Below are 21,918 nucleotides of genomic sequence, written 5' to 3'. Positions count from 1 at the left end.
GAGAGTGAAAGTAAAGCTGTGTCTACTGAATGAGCACTGTGCTATGTCCGACAGATCTATTATGTCTTTCTTTTCTTTTTCGTTGCTTTAAAACCAGTTTTAACACATTTTAATCAGTTTTTAATTATTTCTGTTTATTTTTGTTTTTGTTCTCTTAAAGGCGTTTCTATGAAATTTGAAATATATATAAACTTGTTTTGGCTTGCCTAATTAATAAAATGAGTAAAAATAGTACACAAAGGTCATTTACTGCAAAAATTTAAATACAGCAAAAAGATCATATTGTGTTTTTGTTGTGGGAACCAAGGCAATGTTAATTTCTGGGATGGCCTATAAGTATAACTATCACATTCTGTAAGTGCAAAACTTTTGAATTGAGACATACATATACTGTGAAACACTGTTTTCCACTGTAAAATAATTTTTCTAGTGTATATTTTTCATTCTACATCACTTTGTTTTCATGTTCCCTTTTAGCTAGAAGGTGTTTTCCACTCCATTACTGTTAGAGAGGAGTGATTCTCCAGCTGTTTCACTGTAGCATACATCAGCAGAATCGGCGGAGTATGCATCTGCTCAGATTTGTGTAAAGTTTAACTGACTGTTGCAAAACAAGCAATGTTGAAAGTGCACTTGCAGTGCCTAATTTACCATGAGTGTATTAAAAGCTTTATCTGTAGCTTCTTCCTTAAATAACAAGCTCCGGTTTTGATAGTGCTTTATAAATCACACGTAAAAGCTAATACCATTCTCAGTTTTTATTATTCCACAGCTCATTATAAATCATAACACTGATAGCAGTCTTACTAGCACCATTAAAATATATGGCAAAGTTATCTTTATACAGTGAATTTGTACTTGTAAATCCATTAAAACGTGGAAACTTGTCACAGACATAATTACAAGCCGTGTATCTTGCTGTTTCATCAGATTCTTAATTTCTTTTAGTTTTTTTGCTCAGAGGTATTGTACTGGTGTGCTTGTGGCTGTTGCCATTTGAAGGATGTACAAGGCCATTTTCATCACTGGCGTCCTTGGGACCAAAAGATAAAAGTGCTGAGTTGTTTAATTTTCTGTTTGTGTTAGATAAGTAGATAATAATAAAACCCAAACGTTTACCTTTCTCTTAATGTGTCCAGTCTCCAAGATTGCTGCTTCAGGCCTTTGGAGAACCATCGCCTTTTCCAAGTCTAAGATAAAAAAAAAGTAAAAAAACAAATAGAAATTACTCTGAGGAGTGCTGGAAGTTGCAGACTTATTTGCCAGAAGGACAGTTTTAATCTACCTGTCAGAATTTGATCAATCTTCTCCACTGCGAATTCAGCATCCTCTCTGGAGAAGCACATGGGAGGCTTGAACTTCAGAACGTTGCGGTGTGGACCATCAGCACTGAGCAGAATCCGCTGTTCTTTTAGCCTTTATAAATAATTGTATTAATACTTCGCAATATTTTACAGGTTTTTTAAACAGTATGTCTAATTTGACCACCTTCTCTCCATTTATATAATTATGTGATATATAATTGGATTATTTGGATAAATTATCATATATTGTTATTTAAACAACACAAACAACAGATTATTTACAATATACTATATATTTTATGGTAGGCCAGCTCACAGCACACCAAGAAATGCCAACAGATGCAGACAATCAACTGATGAAGGCATGTTCATTTACCAAATCACGACATGACAAACACCAACAGATACCTATGGTGGGTGAAAGTAGGACGCGATCGTTAACACCTACAGTATGTTGATCCTGGAATATCAGTTCTGTTCGATAATTTATAAACCATATCTAACCCCCTATACCTAACCCTCACTGCATTTTTTTTTTTGTTTTGTTTTGTTTTTGCAAAATAATTAATAGTTGGATAACAAATATGTAGAAACACATAACTTCCACTGTAAGCCTACTTTTAACCTAAACTATAAACTTATCCCTCATATCTAATTGGCTGACTGGATTGTTGCTCCAGGATCAAAATATATAGAACATGAATTGCATTCCAGGATCAACTTATTCCAGGAATATTTCCAGCTTAGTGAAATCACACTAACCTAATACAAAATTTGACAAAACCCAACAAAGTGTCTTTTATTTCCTCTGTTTATGTCTGGCAGTGCAATATGAATTACTCTTTACAAACTTATTCTTACCTGTAAATAACCTCCTGAGCTTCAGCTGTAGCAGGGGTCCTTTTACTCTGATTTCTGACCAGCTCCAACCCAACAAATAGGCCACGTCCCCTTTTAGAATAAAATGTTTGATCTGCAGCTTTAAACCACCTTGCTTTATGTATTTCCAACACAATCTCACGGCAATTCGTAACTTTTTCATTTAGTGGCTAATTCGTATGAATTCGTACGATCTAATTCGTACAATTTAGTACGATTTGCTTATCCCCCAATGACGGTTGGGGTTAGGGGTGGAGTCAGGTGCCACGCCTCCTTTTTAAAATCGTACCATTTCGTACGACTGAACTCGTAAGAATTTGTACGAATTAGCCACTAAACTGGCAAAACGTAAAATACTTACGTTTTTTTTCTTGAGATCAGACATACTTTTTTACAGCACTATTCCAAGCGTACATGTCACAAACAACCCTAGGGAAATTATTTACTTCAAACTAACATAACAAGGCCAGGTCAAACTTTATGCAAACATAGCCAGGTTTTAACTGTGGCACATCACTAATCACAGGAGAGAGTTAACCAACCTCACATCACCGACCAAGGGGTGTCTTTTCTTCAGGTCTTCCAAAAGCTGAGTCAGGTAACCTCCGACATGCAGGGCATTGCCTTGGAGATCTTCCTTCTCAATTACATTAAGCACCGCCAACCCAATAGCACATGATACAGGGTTACCGCCAAACTAGATAGCACAAAGACAGATGTTCTTCTTTTACTTTTTGCTTTTGTTTAATAAATCATTATTCTATGGGGTCTATAGCTAATGCTGGTATATATTTTTTTCTTGTTGCAATTAAATACTGCTTTTATCACATTATACATTATTATTACTGTGACTAAGCTGCAAAAAAAAAAAAAAAGTAATAGTGTATTTAACAAGCTTTTTTAAAATAATACTAATAATTTAATAGTTTAATAGTGTATTACTATATATATATATATGTGTGTGTGTGTGTGTGTGTGTGTGTGTGTGTGTTTAGATTATATAGCCAGCTGATGATAAAGTACAATAGGAACATTATTTACAATAAGAATATTTTTCATATTAGTTTGTGCCTGCCTGCCATTAACAACATGCTGTCCTCACTGTGTTGAAGTACTCCATTCCAGAAGACATGAAGCTTTCAGCAATCTCTCTGCTGGTGATCACGCATGACATTGGATGGCCATTTCCAATAGGTTTGCCCATTGTAACAATATCTGGTACAAAATCTTCTCCCTGTAGCTGAAAGCCCCAGAAGTGAGTCCCCACCCTTCCAAAGCCCACCTGGACCTCATCAGCAATGAAAATGCCTCCAGCGTTTCTCACATGCCTGTGGTACAGTGTCAGAGATATGGTACATTCATGGTACATTCTTAACTAATTATAATATGTCTTTTGATTTAGAAACAACATATTATCAGCACACATGAATGTAAACATTAAACACAATTCAAATACTTATATAAGAAGTATATAATACTTAAATAAGAAGTTATGGCATGAGCATTTTTTCCAACAACAATGCCTTCTGTATATTGTCTTATTAGCTTTTGAGAGAAGCCTGTGTCATTTTCAGTCTTCGGGCTCTATTTTAACAATCTAGGTGCAAAGTGTAAAGCAAATGGCTCAAAAGCATTGAGAGCATGTTTCAATCATTGTTTGTTATTTTAAGGATAGAAAAATTCGATTTGCATCGTGGTGCATGGTCTACGAGGCCTGTGCTTATTCTCTTAATGAGTTATGGGTGTGTTTTGAGCATAACATGCATTAAACCAATCAGTGACTCATCTTCCATTCCCTTTAAGAGTCAGTTGCATTGGCTATGTACATGGCAAACTTTAAGGGCTCTATTTTGATGGTCCATGCGCAAAGCGCAAAACGCAGGGCGCAAATGCTTTCAGGGCGTGTCAGGACACGTTTTTGCTAATTTAAGGACGGGAAATCTGTCTTGCGCTTCGGCGCATGGTCTAAAAGGGTTGAGTTTATTTTCTTAATGAGTTATATGTGTGTTTTAAGAATAAACCAATTAGAGTCTCATCTCCCATTCCCTTTAAGAGTCAGCTGCGTCGAGCCAAGAGCGCATTCGCTATTTACAGGACGCAAAGTAAGTCTAAGTGGAAAAAATGAGCATTTCACAAGCAAACAGTTAACAGTTAACAGCTTTTTAACAGAAAACTGTTAAACAGAGCATCTACTGCGTGAGAATGAGAGATAATGGATCACTTTCACTTTCGCTCTTGGATAGGGAAACCTTTACGCACAGACATCAATTAGTCTATAAATAAATACTTTTGTTTGTTAAGCGCAAATATTCGTTTTAAAACTATTTCTAAATTCAGTTCTAATTTCCAGCAAACGAATAAATTAATAATAATAGCAAAATGTGCTCAAAAACCTGAGTTATATCCTAAAACACATGCTGTGCCCCATATGGTCTAAAACCTGACAGGTGGGCAAATCTAAGCTTGTTTTTAATAAAACAAATATACATATGGATATAATAAATAATACTGCTAATAATAATAACATTATACAAAAGCAAATTGTTATGGATGAACTGAAAAAGCTTCCCGAGATGAAGAAGATATAAAAGCAGTGATTTTTCATATTTATGTAGGCTAGAAAATAATATGTTTTGTAATATTTTAATCCTTTATATTTATATCCTATATCTATTCTTATTATATCCTATATATATCCTTAATATTAAAATTTTTTCAAATGTAAAGATATTTGCCTATTGCTCTCTTGTGCGTATTAAGCAGTGCGTAAGCGAGGCGCAACTCTGCGCCGGAGTTTAGACCGGGTTAGTTTTGGTCTATTGAAAAATCTATTATAGTTTCTCAAAATAGCAACGCGCCAGCGGTCCGCCTCAGAACGCCTTCCTTTTTAGACCAGAACGCCTATGGGCGCAAAAATGAGCGCTAATGCATTTGCTATTTAAACAGCGTAGCGCAACGCCTCAAAATGACTCTTGCGCCAAGCTTAAACTACCAAAAGACTACTGCGTCACGCCTTGCGCCACATTGCGCCGGGTGTATGATAAGGCCCTAAAACTGGAAAAAACTGATTGCTTCACTAGCGAGGAAACAGTTAAACAGACCATCCGCAGCGCGAGGATAAAGAACCAACCTCAACCATTTGTCCTCTTTACTTGACTCCTTTACTTTAGTGGATAAGGAAACGGTGAAGACATCATTGAAGACGCATTCCACTGAAGACATCCATTAGCCTACATATTTAATTTAGTTTGTAAAGCGCAAAGATTTGTTTACCTCTACCTAAACAAATCTAAAAATTATCTAAATTCTACCTAAAAATTACCTCTATTTCTAAATTCAGTTCTAATTTCCAGCAAACTAATAAATGAATAATATTATTGAATTTATATCTAAACACACGTCCTGTTCTTATGGCCTATATGGTCCAAAACTTGACAGGTGGACAAATCTAAATTGTTTTTATTAAAGCAAATATAAATATGCAAATAATAAATAACAGAGAAGAAGAAGAAAATCTTTGAGATGAAGAAGGCATGAAGGCAGTGGTTTTTATATTTATGTAGTAATTAATAATTTTTGTAATAATTTAATGCTTTATTTTTTATTGCAATGTACAGATATTTGTGTATTGCTGTACATACTGTGCGTATTAAGCAATGTGTACAAGTTTAAGGCACACAACTAACGCGCTCTGGCTGGATTCCATCACGCAGTCTATTTTAGTTTCTAAAATAGCAACGCGCCAACAATTTACCTTAACATGCCTCTATTTTATACTGGAACACCCGCAAAGAGTCCACAAAGCGGCACAAATGGATTTGCTATTTAAACAACGTGTCGCAAAACAGGAAAATTAATGGAAATTATTGAGCGAAACAGAAGACCAAAGAAATAGTAATACTAAATAAATAAATAAATAAATAAATAAATAAATAAATAAATAAATAAAAAATGTTTGTTCTTACTGTGCCACTTTTTGGAAGTAACCCATTGGAGGAATGACCTGTCCTCCACAACTTTGTAGTGATTCAGCAATAAAAGCAGCAATCTGCATAAGAAAAGACCACATATTTCCCCTAGTTACTAATATGCGCAAGGTTCCACTGGTGCAGTTTTCCTTTTTAAAATCTACCCATGATGACTGTGATTTAAAAAAAAAAAATTACTTTGTTCTTTGTGTAAAACACTTTGAACCAAATGTTCATAGTTCTGTTCTTCAATTCTTTATGCACCACTTGTATGTTAAAGTAAGTTTTCTTTTTATATATCTTTCTCCCCTCTCAGCTGGGGTATTGTATCATGAAATAATTTATCATTGTGAACAGTAATTTGCAATTTTGAACAATAGTATCTGGATGCAGCCTTATTGATGCCATGGCAGACACAATGCACTCAAATGAAGCTTGTGACTTCACTGTGAGGGGTAGGGTTAGAAATGGGGTTAGGTGAGCTCATTTAAAAGCATAGGATGCAGCCCAGATTGCACTGTACCAGGTTTGCATCCAGACCCCTCTCACTTGAAAAAGAAAGCTTAATAATGGACCAGAGTTTAAAAGTGAAAAATACAGATTTAAATACATTTTATGGGCATTCACTTACCTCATGTCCCTTTTTATGGGCCTCTTCGATTACTTCCTTGACATTTTCAGCATAAGCAGTGGCAGGGTCTGGGTGGTCTTCACGATATTTGCCTCTATAGGTGTCTGGACTAAGAGCCTGAATAATTATCAATCACATATAAAAATAGTTAGTCAAATGTGCAGAAAATAAATCACCTCACACCTCATTTTTCTTTTTAAATTGGTGTCATTTAAGAAACAAATATTTAAAATGTATAGAATTCTTATGCAGAACTGCAAAAATAATGATTGAAAAAAAATTCACAAACACAGACCTCTGTTTGGTAATAAAATTAATAAAACTTAGGTTTAACAGCTCATTTTCTCTGTTTGAATTAATTGGTTATTTGTAGCTAATTCAATAAGTACGATAAACACAGAACAGTTAGAGGAACCTGAGCTCAACCCTTTCCACAGCATGCAGGCTATAAACAAAATACTGTAATGGGTAGTCTTATCACTATTTGTGGAAAGGTATTTCAACACCATAGCAAGGATAACATATAAGTCACAGGCCCCCTGAATTGTACTGCAGTTCAGTTTAAGCAGGGGGCATATTATTAGCATTAGAGACCTAAAAAAAGGTCAAGCACTGTTAAAAGACACTTTCAATAAAAAATACATGCAAGTAGTTACGTATGCTGACAAGGATCAGTAACTTGAAACACAATACTGACTGATCACACAGTCAGAGTTCCCTACAATGAGCTGATGACTGTCAAGCTAGTTTACACACACATATTAGTCACACAAACATCAACAGCTCTCAAAGGTGTCAATCTATGGATTCAAACCATATGTATATTTTACATTTTAATTTACAACTATCATTATATTTCAGAACTAGAACTTACCTTGCAATGTCATAAAAAGGTAAAAATTTTTGAAATCTTAAGACACATATTGACAATTAGGTCTGTCATGGGCCATTTTAGGGTGCCTTTTGTACATTTTAATTGCACTTACATGTAGCTAAATGGCACACCACGTGAGTTTTATTTGAGGGAAAAATGGTCATTATGTTTTCATATGATTATACTATGTAAATATTTATTTGCTAAAAAATAATTAAGAGGCAAATTTTTTTTTTCCTTAATATGGTCTGAGGTCAGTTAACCTCAGACAATTTATAACCTTGATGTAAATAATCCTGATAATATATAAATATAACATTTTTGCAACATTTTGAAATTGCGGTTTTGTCATTTAAAAGATTTTATAGATCAAAAAAAATACAGAAAACTAATTACAAGCTTATGAAATCACCATTTGACAATTAAACTGAGACTACAAATTACATTGTTTAAATATGATCATTTTAACATTATAATTTAGTCCTCTTTGAACTGTTTTGATTTTAAGAATACTGTTTAAGTACGATGCTAACCATATGTCAAATCTAGTATGTCAAACATCTCATGTTTCAGCACTCACCACGTGCACATGTTGGCTCGGCTCTGCCCCAGCCATCTGATGAAACTTATATGGACTGATATCAATGAGTGATGACACATGACCATGGTAGGCACTGCAGGAAAAACAGTGAATGAAAAGCTCAGAGGAATCAATGGAACAAAGTTCCACCATGTTTGTGTGTTATCTTATCTTCAAATGACCTTTGGCTGTACTAGAAAAAAAATACAATAAATCTGCCAAAAACTTTAATCAAATGAACTTAAAGTCCAATCAATGTATTTTTTGCACAGCTTTAGCTTTGCATATCGATGCGGATGCTTATTATATTTATAAGCAATAAATTGTGATTTTCTTTCACAATATGACAAAATAGAAGACATAAGACAAGGTTAATATTTAAGCTGTAAACTTCACATTTCTAAGAACCTAGTTACTGCTTAGATCAAAAAAGTAGACACAGAGTAACAGACATTGTGCTGTTGACTTACTTATCCAGTGTGATGATGTCTTTGTGCCCAGTGTACTGCCAAGCCAGCCTCAGGGCCAGATCATTTGCCTCAGACCTATATATTAAAATGAAACAACTGATGGGTTTCATTGCCTCATATCTACTTACTCATCCATTCATTAGGTCAACCGGAGCTGGGAACAATTCCAAAAAGACATAATTTGAAGGGCATCTGCACTTATGTTAGTTTGTTTTTCATCATCCGGTGGTCTTCATAATCCTGGACCTGGCTGCATCCTGAGCAGGTGCTATGGTTGATGTGGAGGAGTGGAGAGCATAAGACTGATTCCTGGAAGACCCCAGTGACAGACAAGTCTGCATTGATCCTGTGGGCCAGCCTGTACACTAGCCGGTGACCTACTCACACCTGCAGCTTTTCCACGATAGACGTCCAGGGTTCTTCAACCTCCAGCGACTAGACTGCAGCTCTGCACAAGAAGTTTGGCCAGAGGTTGTGCCTAACTGAGCCTGGTTTCTCTCCAGGTTTTTTCCTTCACTTTTGTCAATTGGTGAAGTTTTGCTCCTTGCCACTGGCTTGCTTGGTTTTGGGGACTTGTGAAGCTGTGCATCAATGGATTTGCTCTTTAGTACTGGGACTTTCAGGAGTGAAAATTAAACCAAACTGAAATGAACTAAACTGACACAGTTTCAATTTACCTGAACTTCTATGTTAAGCTTGATGTTTTGACACAATCCAAGCGCTATAGAAATTAACATGAATGTATGAATACATCATTAAGCTATCATGCCATTACTCAGTAATTACAATATTGCCATAGTGTGTTATTTTAGAAAGCCCTGAAAGTATTTTTTCCCCCAAGAAAACATCTCCTTGAATATAGACACAGCTCAGTAAATTCTACTGGTATGTTTCTGTAATAAAAAGTTTATCACCAGTGGAGTAGTCTTATGAATAAAGCTTCTGCAGTGGCATTAGATGTAGCTAAAGGAATCTTTAACATTCATCAAAACTTTTCATGCCAGATTTTTTAAATTGAAGCTATTATGGGTAATAAAAAGTAGTAGTTTAGTTTTGGGAATCCCCCAACAGCAGGCTTTCATTGTCTTTTAATATGCATTAATTTTTACCTAATTATCTTAATGACTCCCATATGATGTATTATTTTATAATAATATTTTACTAAAACCCAGATAAAGTGTGAATGTGTTGAACAACAAACAGTTATGGCAGGGAGTATTTTTGTGAGTCCAATGCTCACTGCATTCAGTTAAGGATGCAGTACAATTTATATTTTTCTGATTCAACTCTTTCTTTTTAAAAGCAAATAAGTTTATACACAGCAGTTTCAGACATAAACAGCAGGATGTTTTCATTCAAATAAGGCTATTACACACTGCATAAAAATGTAGTTTTCAATAATCTATGATAGAGGCACTTTAAAGTGGAAAAGTGACTTTGGATCATTGAAATGTTTTTAATTTAGGAAAGTATTTTTGGCATTGCTGAAATATCTTCCTTATGGTTACTTTGTCCTAACCTGTAGTTAGTGTTTTGCATATACCTTTAATACAATGCTTTCAACAATTCCACGTTGCAGGTGTGAGTGTTAAGACTTAATGACTGGCAGTCAAGATTTGTCCTCTCATAACAATTTTCATAACAGCATGTGTAGGTATACAAATTGCTCGCAGACCTACCCTGAGTTGACAAAATAGCACACAGACAGCTTTTCGGGAAGGGTGGCTTGAAGCCGCTGAGCATAAAGAACCAGACTGTCATGCAGGAAACGGGAATTGGTGTTGAGAAGCTCCATTTGCTTTGCTCCCGCACTGACCACATCTGGGTGGCAGTGACCCACTGAAGAACAACACAGAAATAGTACATTAGAGTTGAACATCTGGGATGTTTGCAACAGACTCACAGGTTATATACAACGACAGGAAGAGACAATGACCTAACAGTAACAGCTAATAAATTAACTGAAATCAAGGGCAAATGTGACCATGGAAAGAAAGTAAAAAGTTTGACACACTAATTTAAATATAAAATGAATTCCCAATCAGAAAATCATATTTTATAGATAGATTTTAAAATTGATTATTTTAAATCTTAATAAGAATGAATTGTAGTTATATAAATGCTAAAGAGATTTCTTTATTATTCATTTGACAAAGAAATAAATGGAAAAAAACAATAAATGAGGATGAATTACAGATTATTACAATTTATACAAGTTACCAAAATAGAAAACTTTTTTTGGTCATTTACATTTCTAAGAAAAAGAATGAAAAAAATGTATCCATTTACTTATAATTTTACTTAATTAACTTTCACATACATTACATGCATATTTTGCAGGCTATTAAGAAATTTACTGAATTAAGTACATGTGAACATTAATGTAATTTTCATATTTAATGATCCTTTATAGCATGCAAAATAAAATCACATTTGATGGAATTACTAATAACAGCATCTCCTTGTCTACTTTTTGCTCAGTTGGGCTGGGCCCTTTTCATTTCTTGACATTTTTTAAATCTGCTTAGCCTTAGGTCAAAAGTACCACAGTGTTTACTGTATGTCATGTATGCATTTTACATGTGTTTTTCCACATATCATATCTTTTAGAAAATCTCCAGTAAAGTTACAAACCATGTGCTACGTTGTTTATGCAGTCCAGGTATTTCTCATCTTTTTCGTTGTACATATACTGGCCCTTTGCTCGCACAATCTTGATAGGATCATGATCGAAGAACACTTTGCAGGATGGACTTCACATTGGGAAAAAAAGATAAAGAAATCCTATTAACAACAAATAATAAATAATTGTGTAAACTTAATTGATTGGTGCAATAATTTTAGGGTTAAGCATTTACCATACTGTATTTCGACACAAATTATTCAAAAGTCATGGTTTCACACAGACGTGATCCAGATCAGTCTCATTACAAACCACAAAATCAAGTTTCTTTTTAGATCTGCTAATATTTCTACCCTGTCCACTAACAAAATAAGCATAAACAAATTGGAGCCTTATATTAATTACCTCTGACAGATATAAGTCTGAGAGTGACTGCAGTGACATTTCCTTATCCTTACCCAACATGTTTCTTTCGGAGATCTATAGTCTTCTGCTTATCCAAAGTTTCTGTTGCCATTTCTGGTGCTCACAAGTGTTTGCTGTGCGAGGCAGAAGGAAGACTAGATGTGTGTGTGTGCATGTGCGCAAGAGAACTGTCAACTCCATTAATGTACAAGCTACTGTGTGTGTGAGTGAGAGAGAGAGAGAGAGAGAGAGAGAGAGAGAGAGAGAGAGAGAGGGAGAGAGAAAAGGGGTCAGTGGTAGCTGTGGGTGTTTAACCCAGTACATCGGTATCAGTCATTATGCAAAAAGTAGATTGTTCAATGATTTTTTTTTTAAATGTAGATTAAAGAGTCATACACTTGAAGAAAGTTGCTTTTATTTACCACATAGCATGAGTCTGAAATGAAATGCCATGGCATTCAATAAACAATACAGTTTCCAAGAGCTTAAAACATGAGGGTTGACCACGAGGAGTAGAAAACCCCTGCTTCAAAAGGATTTAACAACAATATAAAAATAAAGAAAGAAAAAATACAACAGACATAAAAAATAAGATAAATTTAAATGCAGCAACAATAATATAAATGGACTGTTCATAAGACTGTCATGACACCTTTATAATCATGACATGACACATGTAATGAATTTGAATTAAATTTTATGTGCTTATGACAACTTTCAAGTGTCAATTGCTCAGTTATGTTATATTAAATGCAAGATGACATTGTTTGAGATGTCTTTGGTATGACAACATGACATAACAAAGACAAAATGGCTTGTCATAAACATGATTGTCATGTCATGAATCCATTGCAGCTGCGGCATGAATATGTTTTCTAAACATTTTTTTTATTATTATTATTTCAGTAGTACAAAATATTTTGTTCATTAAAGTGTCTTATTAAAAGGGTTAATGCTTTGCTAAAAAAAGAAAGAAAAAAAAGAAAAAACTTTATAACACTGTGATTAATATGTAATTAAAGTTAATGTCTTTTTAAAACAAATTGAATTAGTACCAGTAATTGAAGTAAAAAAAAAAAAAATGTTAATGATACTGTTATAAAGTTCATGATGATTACAATGGCATCAGGGCAGTCATGTTTATGACAGATTTATGACAACTTATGTTGTCTTGGTAATGTCAAGTTGCCATGACAAAGACACGTTATATTTCGTTATATCGAGTTGTCATAAAGACATTTTAACAATGTCACTGTTGCTTTCAAAATGCCACAACTCAGCAAAAAGCACTTACAGTTGTCATAAGCATGCTTAAAAAAAACACCTTTATATTCATGATGTTTTGAGGTCATCATTATAAGTTTTCCTGACAGTCCTTTGCACACACCCTCAATTAAAGTGTTACAACAAATACTAATAGTCAAAAATAAGATTAGATGATCTTTGATCATTGTGGAGAATGTATCATGGGGAAATTACCACAATAATACAACATCAAATTATGCACAATATATTTTGTTCAAATCTTTGACTTGGTGCTTCATGTGTATTTAATCAGGTTTGAAACTCTGCAGGACAGTGCAGGAAACTCTGCAGGACAACTTGTCCCTCTTGAGGAACAAGTTTAAACATTAATGCTATACATATGTAAACAACAAAAACACATAATGAATTATACAGATTAGTTGCATGATTCAAATTTGACAAAAATAGTTGAAAATAGGCTTTGTACATGCTCAAAGAAAGAAACAACAGAAACATTGTACAAGCAAATATCTACATTATAAAACAATAAATTGTTAAACCTTACAAATATTATAAAATATAAGTGGAACTAGTAATGCAAGGTCTGCTTGTTTTTTGGCAAAAAAAAAAAAAAAACAAGGACATACTTTATTCAGAACGGAACAAGTGGATAATTTGCCTCCCATGCCTTCTATACAAACTTTAGGACAAACATCTAATAAAGAAATATTTGGTGACATTATGATAGTAGAAATAAATTGACATTGAAAATTACTAAAATGGTTGAGAGTAGAAAGGAAATGAAAGTAGTTTGACATCAAAAGTTACACATGTGAGTTTGAAAAATCCATCATGGCCATTTTCAGTTTGTTTAAAATAAAACAAACATGACAATCAATGACAATTTCAGATATTACAATATGGTTGAGTAAATAAGATTTGTTTGTGGTGCACATTACATCCGTACTTGAAAAAGAAATATGAATTGCACTTTAAACTAATTAATACAACATTTATCCGCACACTCTATACATTTATACATTTACTGCAACAAGATATAAATAGAGAATGAACGGGGGGGTAGAGGGAATTTGTTTTTTAGGAAATATTTTACAATATTTCTGTCACCTGAATGAATATTCAGTAATATTTTAACAAACTGCTGGCCAAAAAAAAAAAAGAAGAATAAACAAGAACATATGATCTACAAGAATCATCAGATGCTTAATGTCTCCACAAACACAACTACAGCACAACACATTAAGTTAATAGGTCTTTAAACTTTAATATAATACGGAATGCCTGATGTAGAATATAAAAAGGCATGTAAAATTTGATAAAACTTCGAAAAAAAAAAACATGGTTACTCTTCATTAAGTAACCAGTAAACTAGTTAAAGTACAGTATTTTTGAATTTTTATAATGATCTTACATGCCCACCAGCCACAAAAAAAAATATATATATTATAAAGTCAGCAGCACTGTGATCATTTAACTATTGCTACTCAAAAACGCTTACTAAAATCTAGGCTGTTGTCAAAAGGTTTTTAAGCTGTAAAAATAAGTGAACAAAAGGATAAAACTTTGAACACTTTGCTTGATGAATGTGTAGCCTGATAACAAGTTATGTAATGATAATCAATGCTGGTCAAACAAAAAAAAGCCTCAGAGTCTCATGCCTATTGTATTTTTGCACCTTGCACTGTGAATTAACACTCAAATAGATAAAGCAGATAAATACTGATTACTTTAGAAAGTTTTTTTTTTTCAGAATTTCAGTGCCATGAAACCACAGTAGCTTATGACAAAGTTGTCATATTCCTATAATAACCTTATTAAAAGCATGGAGAATGTGACACTTTTACCTCCAGCAACACATGCACTTATGAATCTTTGTAGCTGCAACAGAATACAGTAAAATATCTTATTTACACCTCAAAACAGAAAGAAATAAAACATATCCAGCAAAGGAATGAATAACAAATGTCTTTAGGCACAAAGGCAATAATGCATAAAATGAGCCAATCAAACTATGAGTCATTATCAAAGAAACACCATTCTGTTGTTCTCAGTAGATCTGAGTAGCTCACTTCTACAACAACAAGATGCCACTGAAGAGTGAACAAGGACAGCTTCGCTGGTGGAGGGAAGAATGTAGTGACTTCCAGTTTCAGTTTCCTAGCTTACTCTAGAGCAGCCACAGATGGTGGGAGGAACATGTGTCCTGCTCTTTCAATAATACCAGTCTGTCAAATTGTCACTTTCATCTCAAGGCAGGAGTTGCGCCAATGCAACACCTGAGGCGTAGTCGGGCAGATGCCACACTGACCTCTTTGTAATAAAGAAATCCAGCAATCACACTTTTTTGACTTTCTTAAGCCACCAGCCAAGGCGTGACACCCTTTATAAGGTGAAAACAAACCAAAAATTAACCCCTTTAGAGGAACAAGTCTTTTTGATTCAAATCGACAAACACAGTCAGTGGCAGTTAGTGATTTGCAGAAGCCATACACTGTGATTCTGTGATACTTCAAGTTGACTTCATGCTTGTTTCGGGACGTGTGGATGGAGTCTTTAGTCTTGTAAGCTGGTAGTATGCATGATGTGAAGATGAACAGGTAAAATACACCACAAGATCCTGTTCAAGAACCAACTCCAAAACTGTTTTGATATTTAATTCTCATTCTGGGCCATGCAAAGCCGGGCAAACACACCTTCATGGACAAGAGTTTGTTGCTGGTCAAGTCTTTAAATTCCACAGTGCTGATGTGAATGTAACAAATGTTGTCATAAACACATGAAAGTGGTAGAAGCAGCTACATGTGAACTCCATGATAAAAAATAAAAATAAAAAAAATACATCCACTTTCAGTTATTTTATTCTAACTTCAATTAATCATTTACAGAATAAAAATAAAATAAAATAAGTGTATAAATACAAAAAATTTAAAGTAAAAATATTTCCTTATTTACAAACTCCATGCATTTTGTGTTAGATTGATCACTGCAAAGAAAAAACAAAACAAAAACAAAGACAAATATGTTTTAATATATGGAAACAAAGTTTAAGAACAAATTTTAAATGCCAAAGGATGCCACCTTAAAATTCATGCTGTTATTATGTCAACAAAGTTGTGGAAAGCCATCTCTAATACTCATCCACATTTTAATATATATTAAATAATATATATAATCAGTAGTTAAAAATAAGCAGTTATTAATTATTTAATAAGCAGCTTTTCATATTGTAAAAACCATTTACAAAATCTGTATCACAAGGTCAGTATTACAACATTTATTCTTGTTTGCAATTGTCTACAAAACAAACCACTGTTATTAAATGACTTGTCTAATTAACTAAACATAACATATAACCTGGTTTAAATTGCACTTAAAGCTAAATACTAGTATCTTGAAAAATAAGTAGAAAAATTATATGTATTATCACTATGGCAAAGACAAAATAAATTAGGTATTAAAATATTATGTTCAAAATGTGTTGAAAAAAAAAACTCTCTGTTAAGCAACACAAATATTCTTAAAGACTTATCATTTCACAGGAGGGCTAATAATTTTGATTTAAAATTACATAGTTATTGGAGAACTTCTTAAACTTACCTTCTGCCAACAGCCTGGCATGGGAAGCCCATCTGGACCCTGTATGGTAGATGAAAAAACAACAACAGGCAATATGTAACGTCAGTACAGCTTAAGATGCAATTAAACTTTTTATTCCTTAAATTGATGGAAGATTCAAAGGCTGTGTGATATGCCCTTTGATGCAATATGTTGCCTTAAATTAAACCTCAAAGTGATTAACCATAATGATGTGTTGAAGTTAGGAAATGTAAACTTTGGTACTCTGATTGTGCCAGGTAATCATGCATGCAAAAAACATTTTTTATACAAAATATCAGCTTATAAACTACACATATAAATAAATGAACAAACACCTTTGCAAATCTGTCTATGATGAAAGCAATGAGATGTTAAAACTATTATGTTTAGAAATTTGTTTAAAAAAATCTCGTCGTTAAACAGAAACTGGGGAAAAAATAAACAGGGGCTAATAATACAGGGAGGCTAATAATTCTAACCTATGTATAAAAGTGTACATTTTGAAAAGGTACCACTCAAGTGACCACTTTTGTACCTTTATAATTATAAACTCTCAGAAATAAAAGTACAGGAGCACTGGAGCATGCTTCTTACCTTTTCAAGCAAGCATATTTGTCCCTGAAGGTTTCATAATGGTACCTCAAAGGTGCTTTTCATGTACATTTGGGTACTAATATGGACCTTTCAGGTACCACTGCGGACTATTTGGGAACAAATATGTATCTTTTAAAATGGTACTGCCCCAGTGACAGCTCCTTTTTCTATATGTCTGTATACTATCAGAAAAAATGGTACAAACCCTTGTCACTGGGGCAGAACCTTTATATGGAACAGAATTAACAAAGACAAAGAAACAATGTTGTACCATTGCAGTTTGTACCTTTAAGGACATGATTTGTACAATTGGGAAACCAAAATGTATCTGATTTTTAATACCTGCAGATACAATATTGTTCTTTTATCAAAGGTACAAATCTGACCCATGAAGGTACCATGACAGTGACAAGACACTTTGTACCTTAACAGTGTCAAATGTGCTCCTTCATGAACTATTTAAAGACGTATTACTATATCCGAAATGTGTCAATTTATTTTCAGTAAATATAAAACATCAAATACTTTTTTAAACAATGTTTTTTAAGGTTTCTTATTGTGTAAATGCACCTTTTCCATTTACAATAAAGATATAAATAATACTTTAATATAAATCAAAAGATGTTTTTTTAGCTAGACATTTCACAACACTTTTCACAGAAATGTTACAGAAATACATTCTCTTGTGCACAATTCACACACTACCTTTGCAATCACCTTAAAATCCTTAACTAAATTTTAAAACAGAAATAGCATTATGCAAAAGTATTGTAACGAAATATGCACAATGTTTGATTAATTTTACAATACTAAAATGTCTGCATCAACACTTTGCATACTTTACCAGCTTACGAGTGTAGTGGAAACCAAACACAAAAGGTGTGGATATCAATAATGAAACCTTATATTTATCAAAAAAATGCTAACCAAATGTTTATCAAAAAAGCCTTAAATGTTTAGTTTACAATACCTATAGTTTTGTTTTGTATTATAAAACTTAATAATTATTGTTTATAAGTTTCTTTAAACATATGCTTTGAAATGATAATTTATGGTTTAATATGGAAATTAGTTATAAATTCACTTTGCCTTTCCAGTAGTATTTGTTTTCATAGATATTGTAAGGAGTTGTCCAACACTTGTGTACCTTTTTTATGAGAACAATTGTGTACCTTCATTTTAATTGTGCCATAAAAGGTACAGAACAGTATCCTAAGAGGCCTTATCTGTACCAAATAAGGTACAACTTTTAAGAAGGTACAACACTGTTCTTTAATGGACATCATTTGTACCACCATGTACTTTTTTTGAGAGTGTATATGGCATGTACATTTTAAGTTTAAAACATACTTGCATTAATGCTATAGTAATATATTTCTTTTCAGGTATGTCCGATTAGACAACCAAATGCACAATTATCTGAACTAATAAACATGGTGATTTCTGATATGGCTTAAGAATTTAAATTTATTTACTTTCTGTAGGACTGAGTCGCCAATTGGAACAGATATATGAGAAGGAGCAGGAGAGGGTTAAAGACTGGAGGGGAGAGACTCATGCTGACATTGTACTACAAAACGTGGGGGAAATAAGTATTAAACATGTCACGATTTGTCTCAGTGAACAGGTGGTGTTCCTTTGAATTTTTTTATCAGATGTTAATAACAACAAAATAAATACATATATGAAAAGAAAACAAATTTATTAGTTTACAAATTAAGTTAATAAAATAAATATACACGGGAAAAAGTATTGAACACATGAAAAAGGGAGGTGTAGGAAGGCAGTGAAAGCCCAGACAGCAGCTGAATCTCTCAGTAGTTTTTCAGCAACCATCTGCCCTTCCTAATTGTAAATCAATGTTGCCTGCTTCAGTCCAACATCTACATTAGCAGGAGGATAAAGATGAATCCAAGGTGGACATTTCTGCAAAATGTTGGTAAAAATCCAAACAATATATATATATATATATATATATATATATATATATATATATATATATATATATATATATATATATATATATATTTATTTAAATATGTGTGTGTGTGTGTGTGTGTGTGTGTGTGTGTGTGTGTGTGTGTGTGTGTGTGTGTGTGTGTGTGTGTGTGTTTAATGACAATGGAATGACAAAAGGAGAAAGTACTGAACTACTAAAATGTATTTAATACTTTATATAAAAGCTCTCTATATACAATGCCTCTCAATTGGAGAATTAAATCATGCATTGACTTCAACATAGTGTCTAAATCTTGATGGTTATGGGAGTTTTATCCATCTAATCTGATCTTTATTTTGTATTTTCTATTGAATCCAAGTCAGGTGATTTTACAGCTTTATTTTCTTTCTCTGAAAACTTTGAGAGTCTCTCTAGCTGTGTTTTGTATCATTGCCTTGCAGTTATGCAGTTACCGCTTCTCCCCTCTCCGCGAGTCGGGTCCCGATGTGGCCATCATCGGTGACTCGATCGTTCGTCACGTCCGTGCCGCCTCCTCAAAAGGTAATAAAGTACGTACTTTCTGCTTTCCTGGTGCCCGTGTGAAAAATATTTCTACACAGATTCCAACCATCCTGGGCGCTGCCGAGAGCCCTGGTGCCGTTGTCCTCCACGTGGGGACAAACGACACCGGGCTCCGGCAGTCGGAGATCCTGAAGAAGGACTTCAGGAGCCTGATCGAGACGGTTCGACGCACCTCGCCCGCCACGCAGATCATCGTTTCTGGGCCGCTTCCTACCTACCGACGAGGAAATGAAAGGTTCAGTAGACTTTTAGCTTTGAATGAATGGCTAATAACATGGTGTAAAGAACAGAAATTGCTCTTTGCTAATAACTGGAATCTTTTCTGGGAGCGTCCTAGGCTCTTCCGTCCTGACGGCCTGCACCCCAGTCGAGCCGGAGCTGAACTCCTGTCGGACAACATCTCCAGACTACTTCGCACCATCTGACTAGCAGGTAAAAATTCACAAAATTCACACTATAGCCACCTAGACTCTTGTTCACCCCACTTAAACATCAGTAACGCATATCTGGCGAATCCTATAGAGACTGTGTCTGTTCCTCGTATTATTAGATTAAGAAATAAACGTACTGTGTGCTCCAGGAAAAATCTAGTAAGAATCAAACCAGAAAAACCAGTAGAAAGTGAAAATACAAATTTCGTAAAACTTGGTCTCCTAAACATCAGGTCACTTGCACCTAAAGCACTTATCATTAATGAAATAATAACAGAAAACAATCTTAATGCACTCTGTCTCACTGAAACCTGGCTGAAACAAAATGACTATATTAGCTTAAATGAAGCAACTCCTCCAGGATTCTTATATAAACATGAGGCTCGTCAAACTGGTCGTGGTGGTGGAGTTGCATCAATCTTTAGTGATTTCCTTAATATTAAACAGAGAAACGGACTTATGTTTAGCTCCTTTGAAGTATTATCGCTTAATGTTCAGCTGCCAGATACTATACAAAAACCTATGTTATCTCTCGCTTTAATCACCATATATAGACCCCCAGGACCCTATGTCAAATTTCTAAAAGAATTTTCTGATTTTATTTCTGACTTACTAGTCAAAACTGATAAAATGCTAATTGTAGGTGACTTTAACATCCACATAGATGACGCTAATGATACATTAGGGCTCGCGTTTATGGATTTAATACACTCACTTGGGATAAAGCAAAACGTTGTGGGTCCAACCCATCGCTTAAAGCATACATTAGATCTAATTCTGTCTTATGGAATCGAGGTTATTGACGTAGACATTATACCACAAAGTGATGATATTACAGATCACTACCTCTTACTATATAAGCTATGTTTACCTGAAATCAGCAAACCCGCTCCAATACTCCGCCCTAGTAGAACTATTGTTCCGTCAACTAAAGATGAATTTATAAATAACTTACCTGATCTCTCTCTATTTCGTAATGCACCCGCAAACTCAAATGATCTTGATGTAGTAACCAGCAGTATGGATGCCATCTTTACTAGCACACTAAATACTGTGGCACCCATCAAATTAAAAAAGGCTAGAGAGATTAAAACTATACCATGGTATAATAGTCATACTCGTGCGCTCAAAACAGCAACCCGCGCCCTGGAACGTAAATGGAAAAAAACTAATTTAGAGGTCTTTAGAATTGCGTACAAAGACAGTATGTCCAGCTATAGGAGGGCTCTAAAATCTGCCAGGACCGAGCACCTGCGCAAACTGATAGAAAATAATCATAACAATCCTAGATTTTTATTTAACACCATCTCTAAATTAGCAAATAATCGGTCATCCTTGGAACAAACTACTCCACCGCAAATTAGTAGTGATGACTTCATGAATTTTTTCAGTAATAAAATAGAAGGCTTTAGACAGAAAATAGGAGATGCCAAACTTTCTGCACCGGCTTATACTCCAAATCCTGTAAATATTTCATTAAATCATAATAATAACCTACACTGCTTCAAAATCATAGAACATGAAGAGTTAGTAAAAATTATAAATAGCTCTAAACCAGCTACGTGTATGCTGGACTCAATTCCAACAAAATTACTGAAAGAGCTGCTACCTGCTATAGGAGAACCTCTTCTTAACATTATCAACTCTTCTTTATCTATAGGCCATGTTCCAAACTCTTACAAGCTAGCTGTTATTAAGCCTATTATTAAGAAACCGCAACTAGACACCAACAACTTAGCTAACTATAGGCCTATTTCAAATCTTCCATTTATGTC

At 34.2% G+C, this 21,918-nt stretch overlaps 2 protein-coding genes across 37 annotated transcripts in view; both read right to left on the bottom strand.

Moving 5' to 3' along the window:
• Positions 1–743: 743 nt before the first annotated feature.
• Positions 744–11,927, bottom strand: etnppl (ethanolamine-phosphate phospho-lyase). Of its 3 annotated transcripts, none has more exons than XR_012382327.1 (13): positions 11,788–11,927; positions 11,341–11,459; positions 10,386–10,545; positions 8,707–8,781; positions 8,237–8,330; positions 6,783–6,899; positions 6,149–6,231; positions 3,259–3,511; positions 2,726–2,880; positions 2,166–2,255; positions 1,286–1,416; positions 1,120–1,190; positions 744–1,033 (listed from the first exon to the last, which is right to left on the bottom strand). XR_012382327.1 is itself a non-coding variant. In NM_200449.1 (13 exon segments), coding segments are annotated over 13 exon segments (1,479 nt in total). In that variant the 5' UTR covers positions 11,847–11,909; the 3' UTR covers positions 744–934.
• Positions 11,928–12,132: 205 nt separating this feature from the next.
• Positions 12,133–21,918, bottom strand: part of col25a1 (collagen type XXV alpha 1 chain) — a 329,419-nt gene continuing 319,633 nt past the window's right edge. For 22 of the 34 annotated variants that reach the window (XR_012382769.1, XM_073907401.1, XM_073907400.1 and 19 more), the window contains 2 exons: positions 16,598–16,636; positions 12,133–15,983 (listed from right to left, as the gene is read on the bottom strand). Coding sequence is in view for 32 of the 34 variants with exons in the window: in XM_073907401.1 (XP_073763502.1) it covers positions 15,981–15,983; positions 16,598–16,636 (42 nt within the window). In the remaining 2 variants the exon portion in view is untranslated. The remainder of the gene's footprint in view (positions 15,984–16,597; positions 16,637–21,918) is intronic. The other 12 variants (XR_012382768.1, XM_073907396.1, XM_073907397.1 and 9 more) reach the window with 1 other exon arrangement.

The sequence above is a fragment of the Danio rerio genome, chromosome 7, assembly GCF_049306965.1.
Source record: "Danio rerio strain Tuebingen ecotype United States chromosome 7, GRCz12tu, whole genome shotgun sequence".
NCBI lineage: Eukaryota > Metazoa > Chordata > Actinopteri > Cypriniformes > Danionidae > Danio > Danio rerio.
The sequence above is the reverse complement of the archived record's forward strand: the minus strand, read 5'-3'. Positions and strand labels throughout refer to the sequence as shown.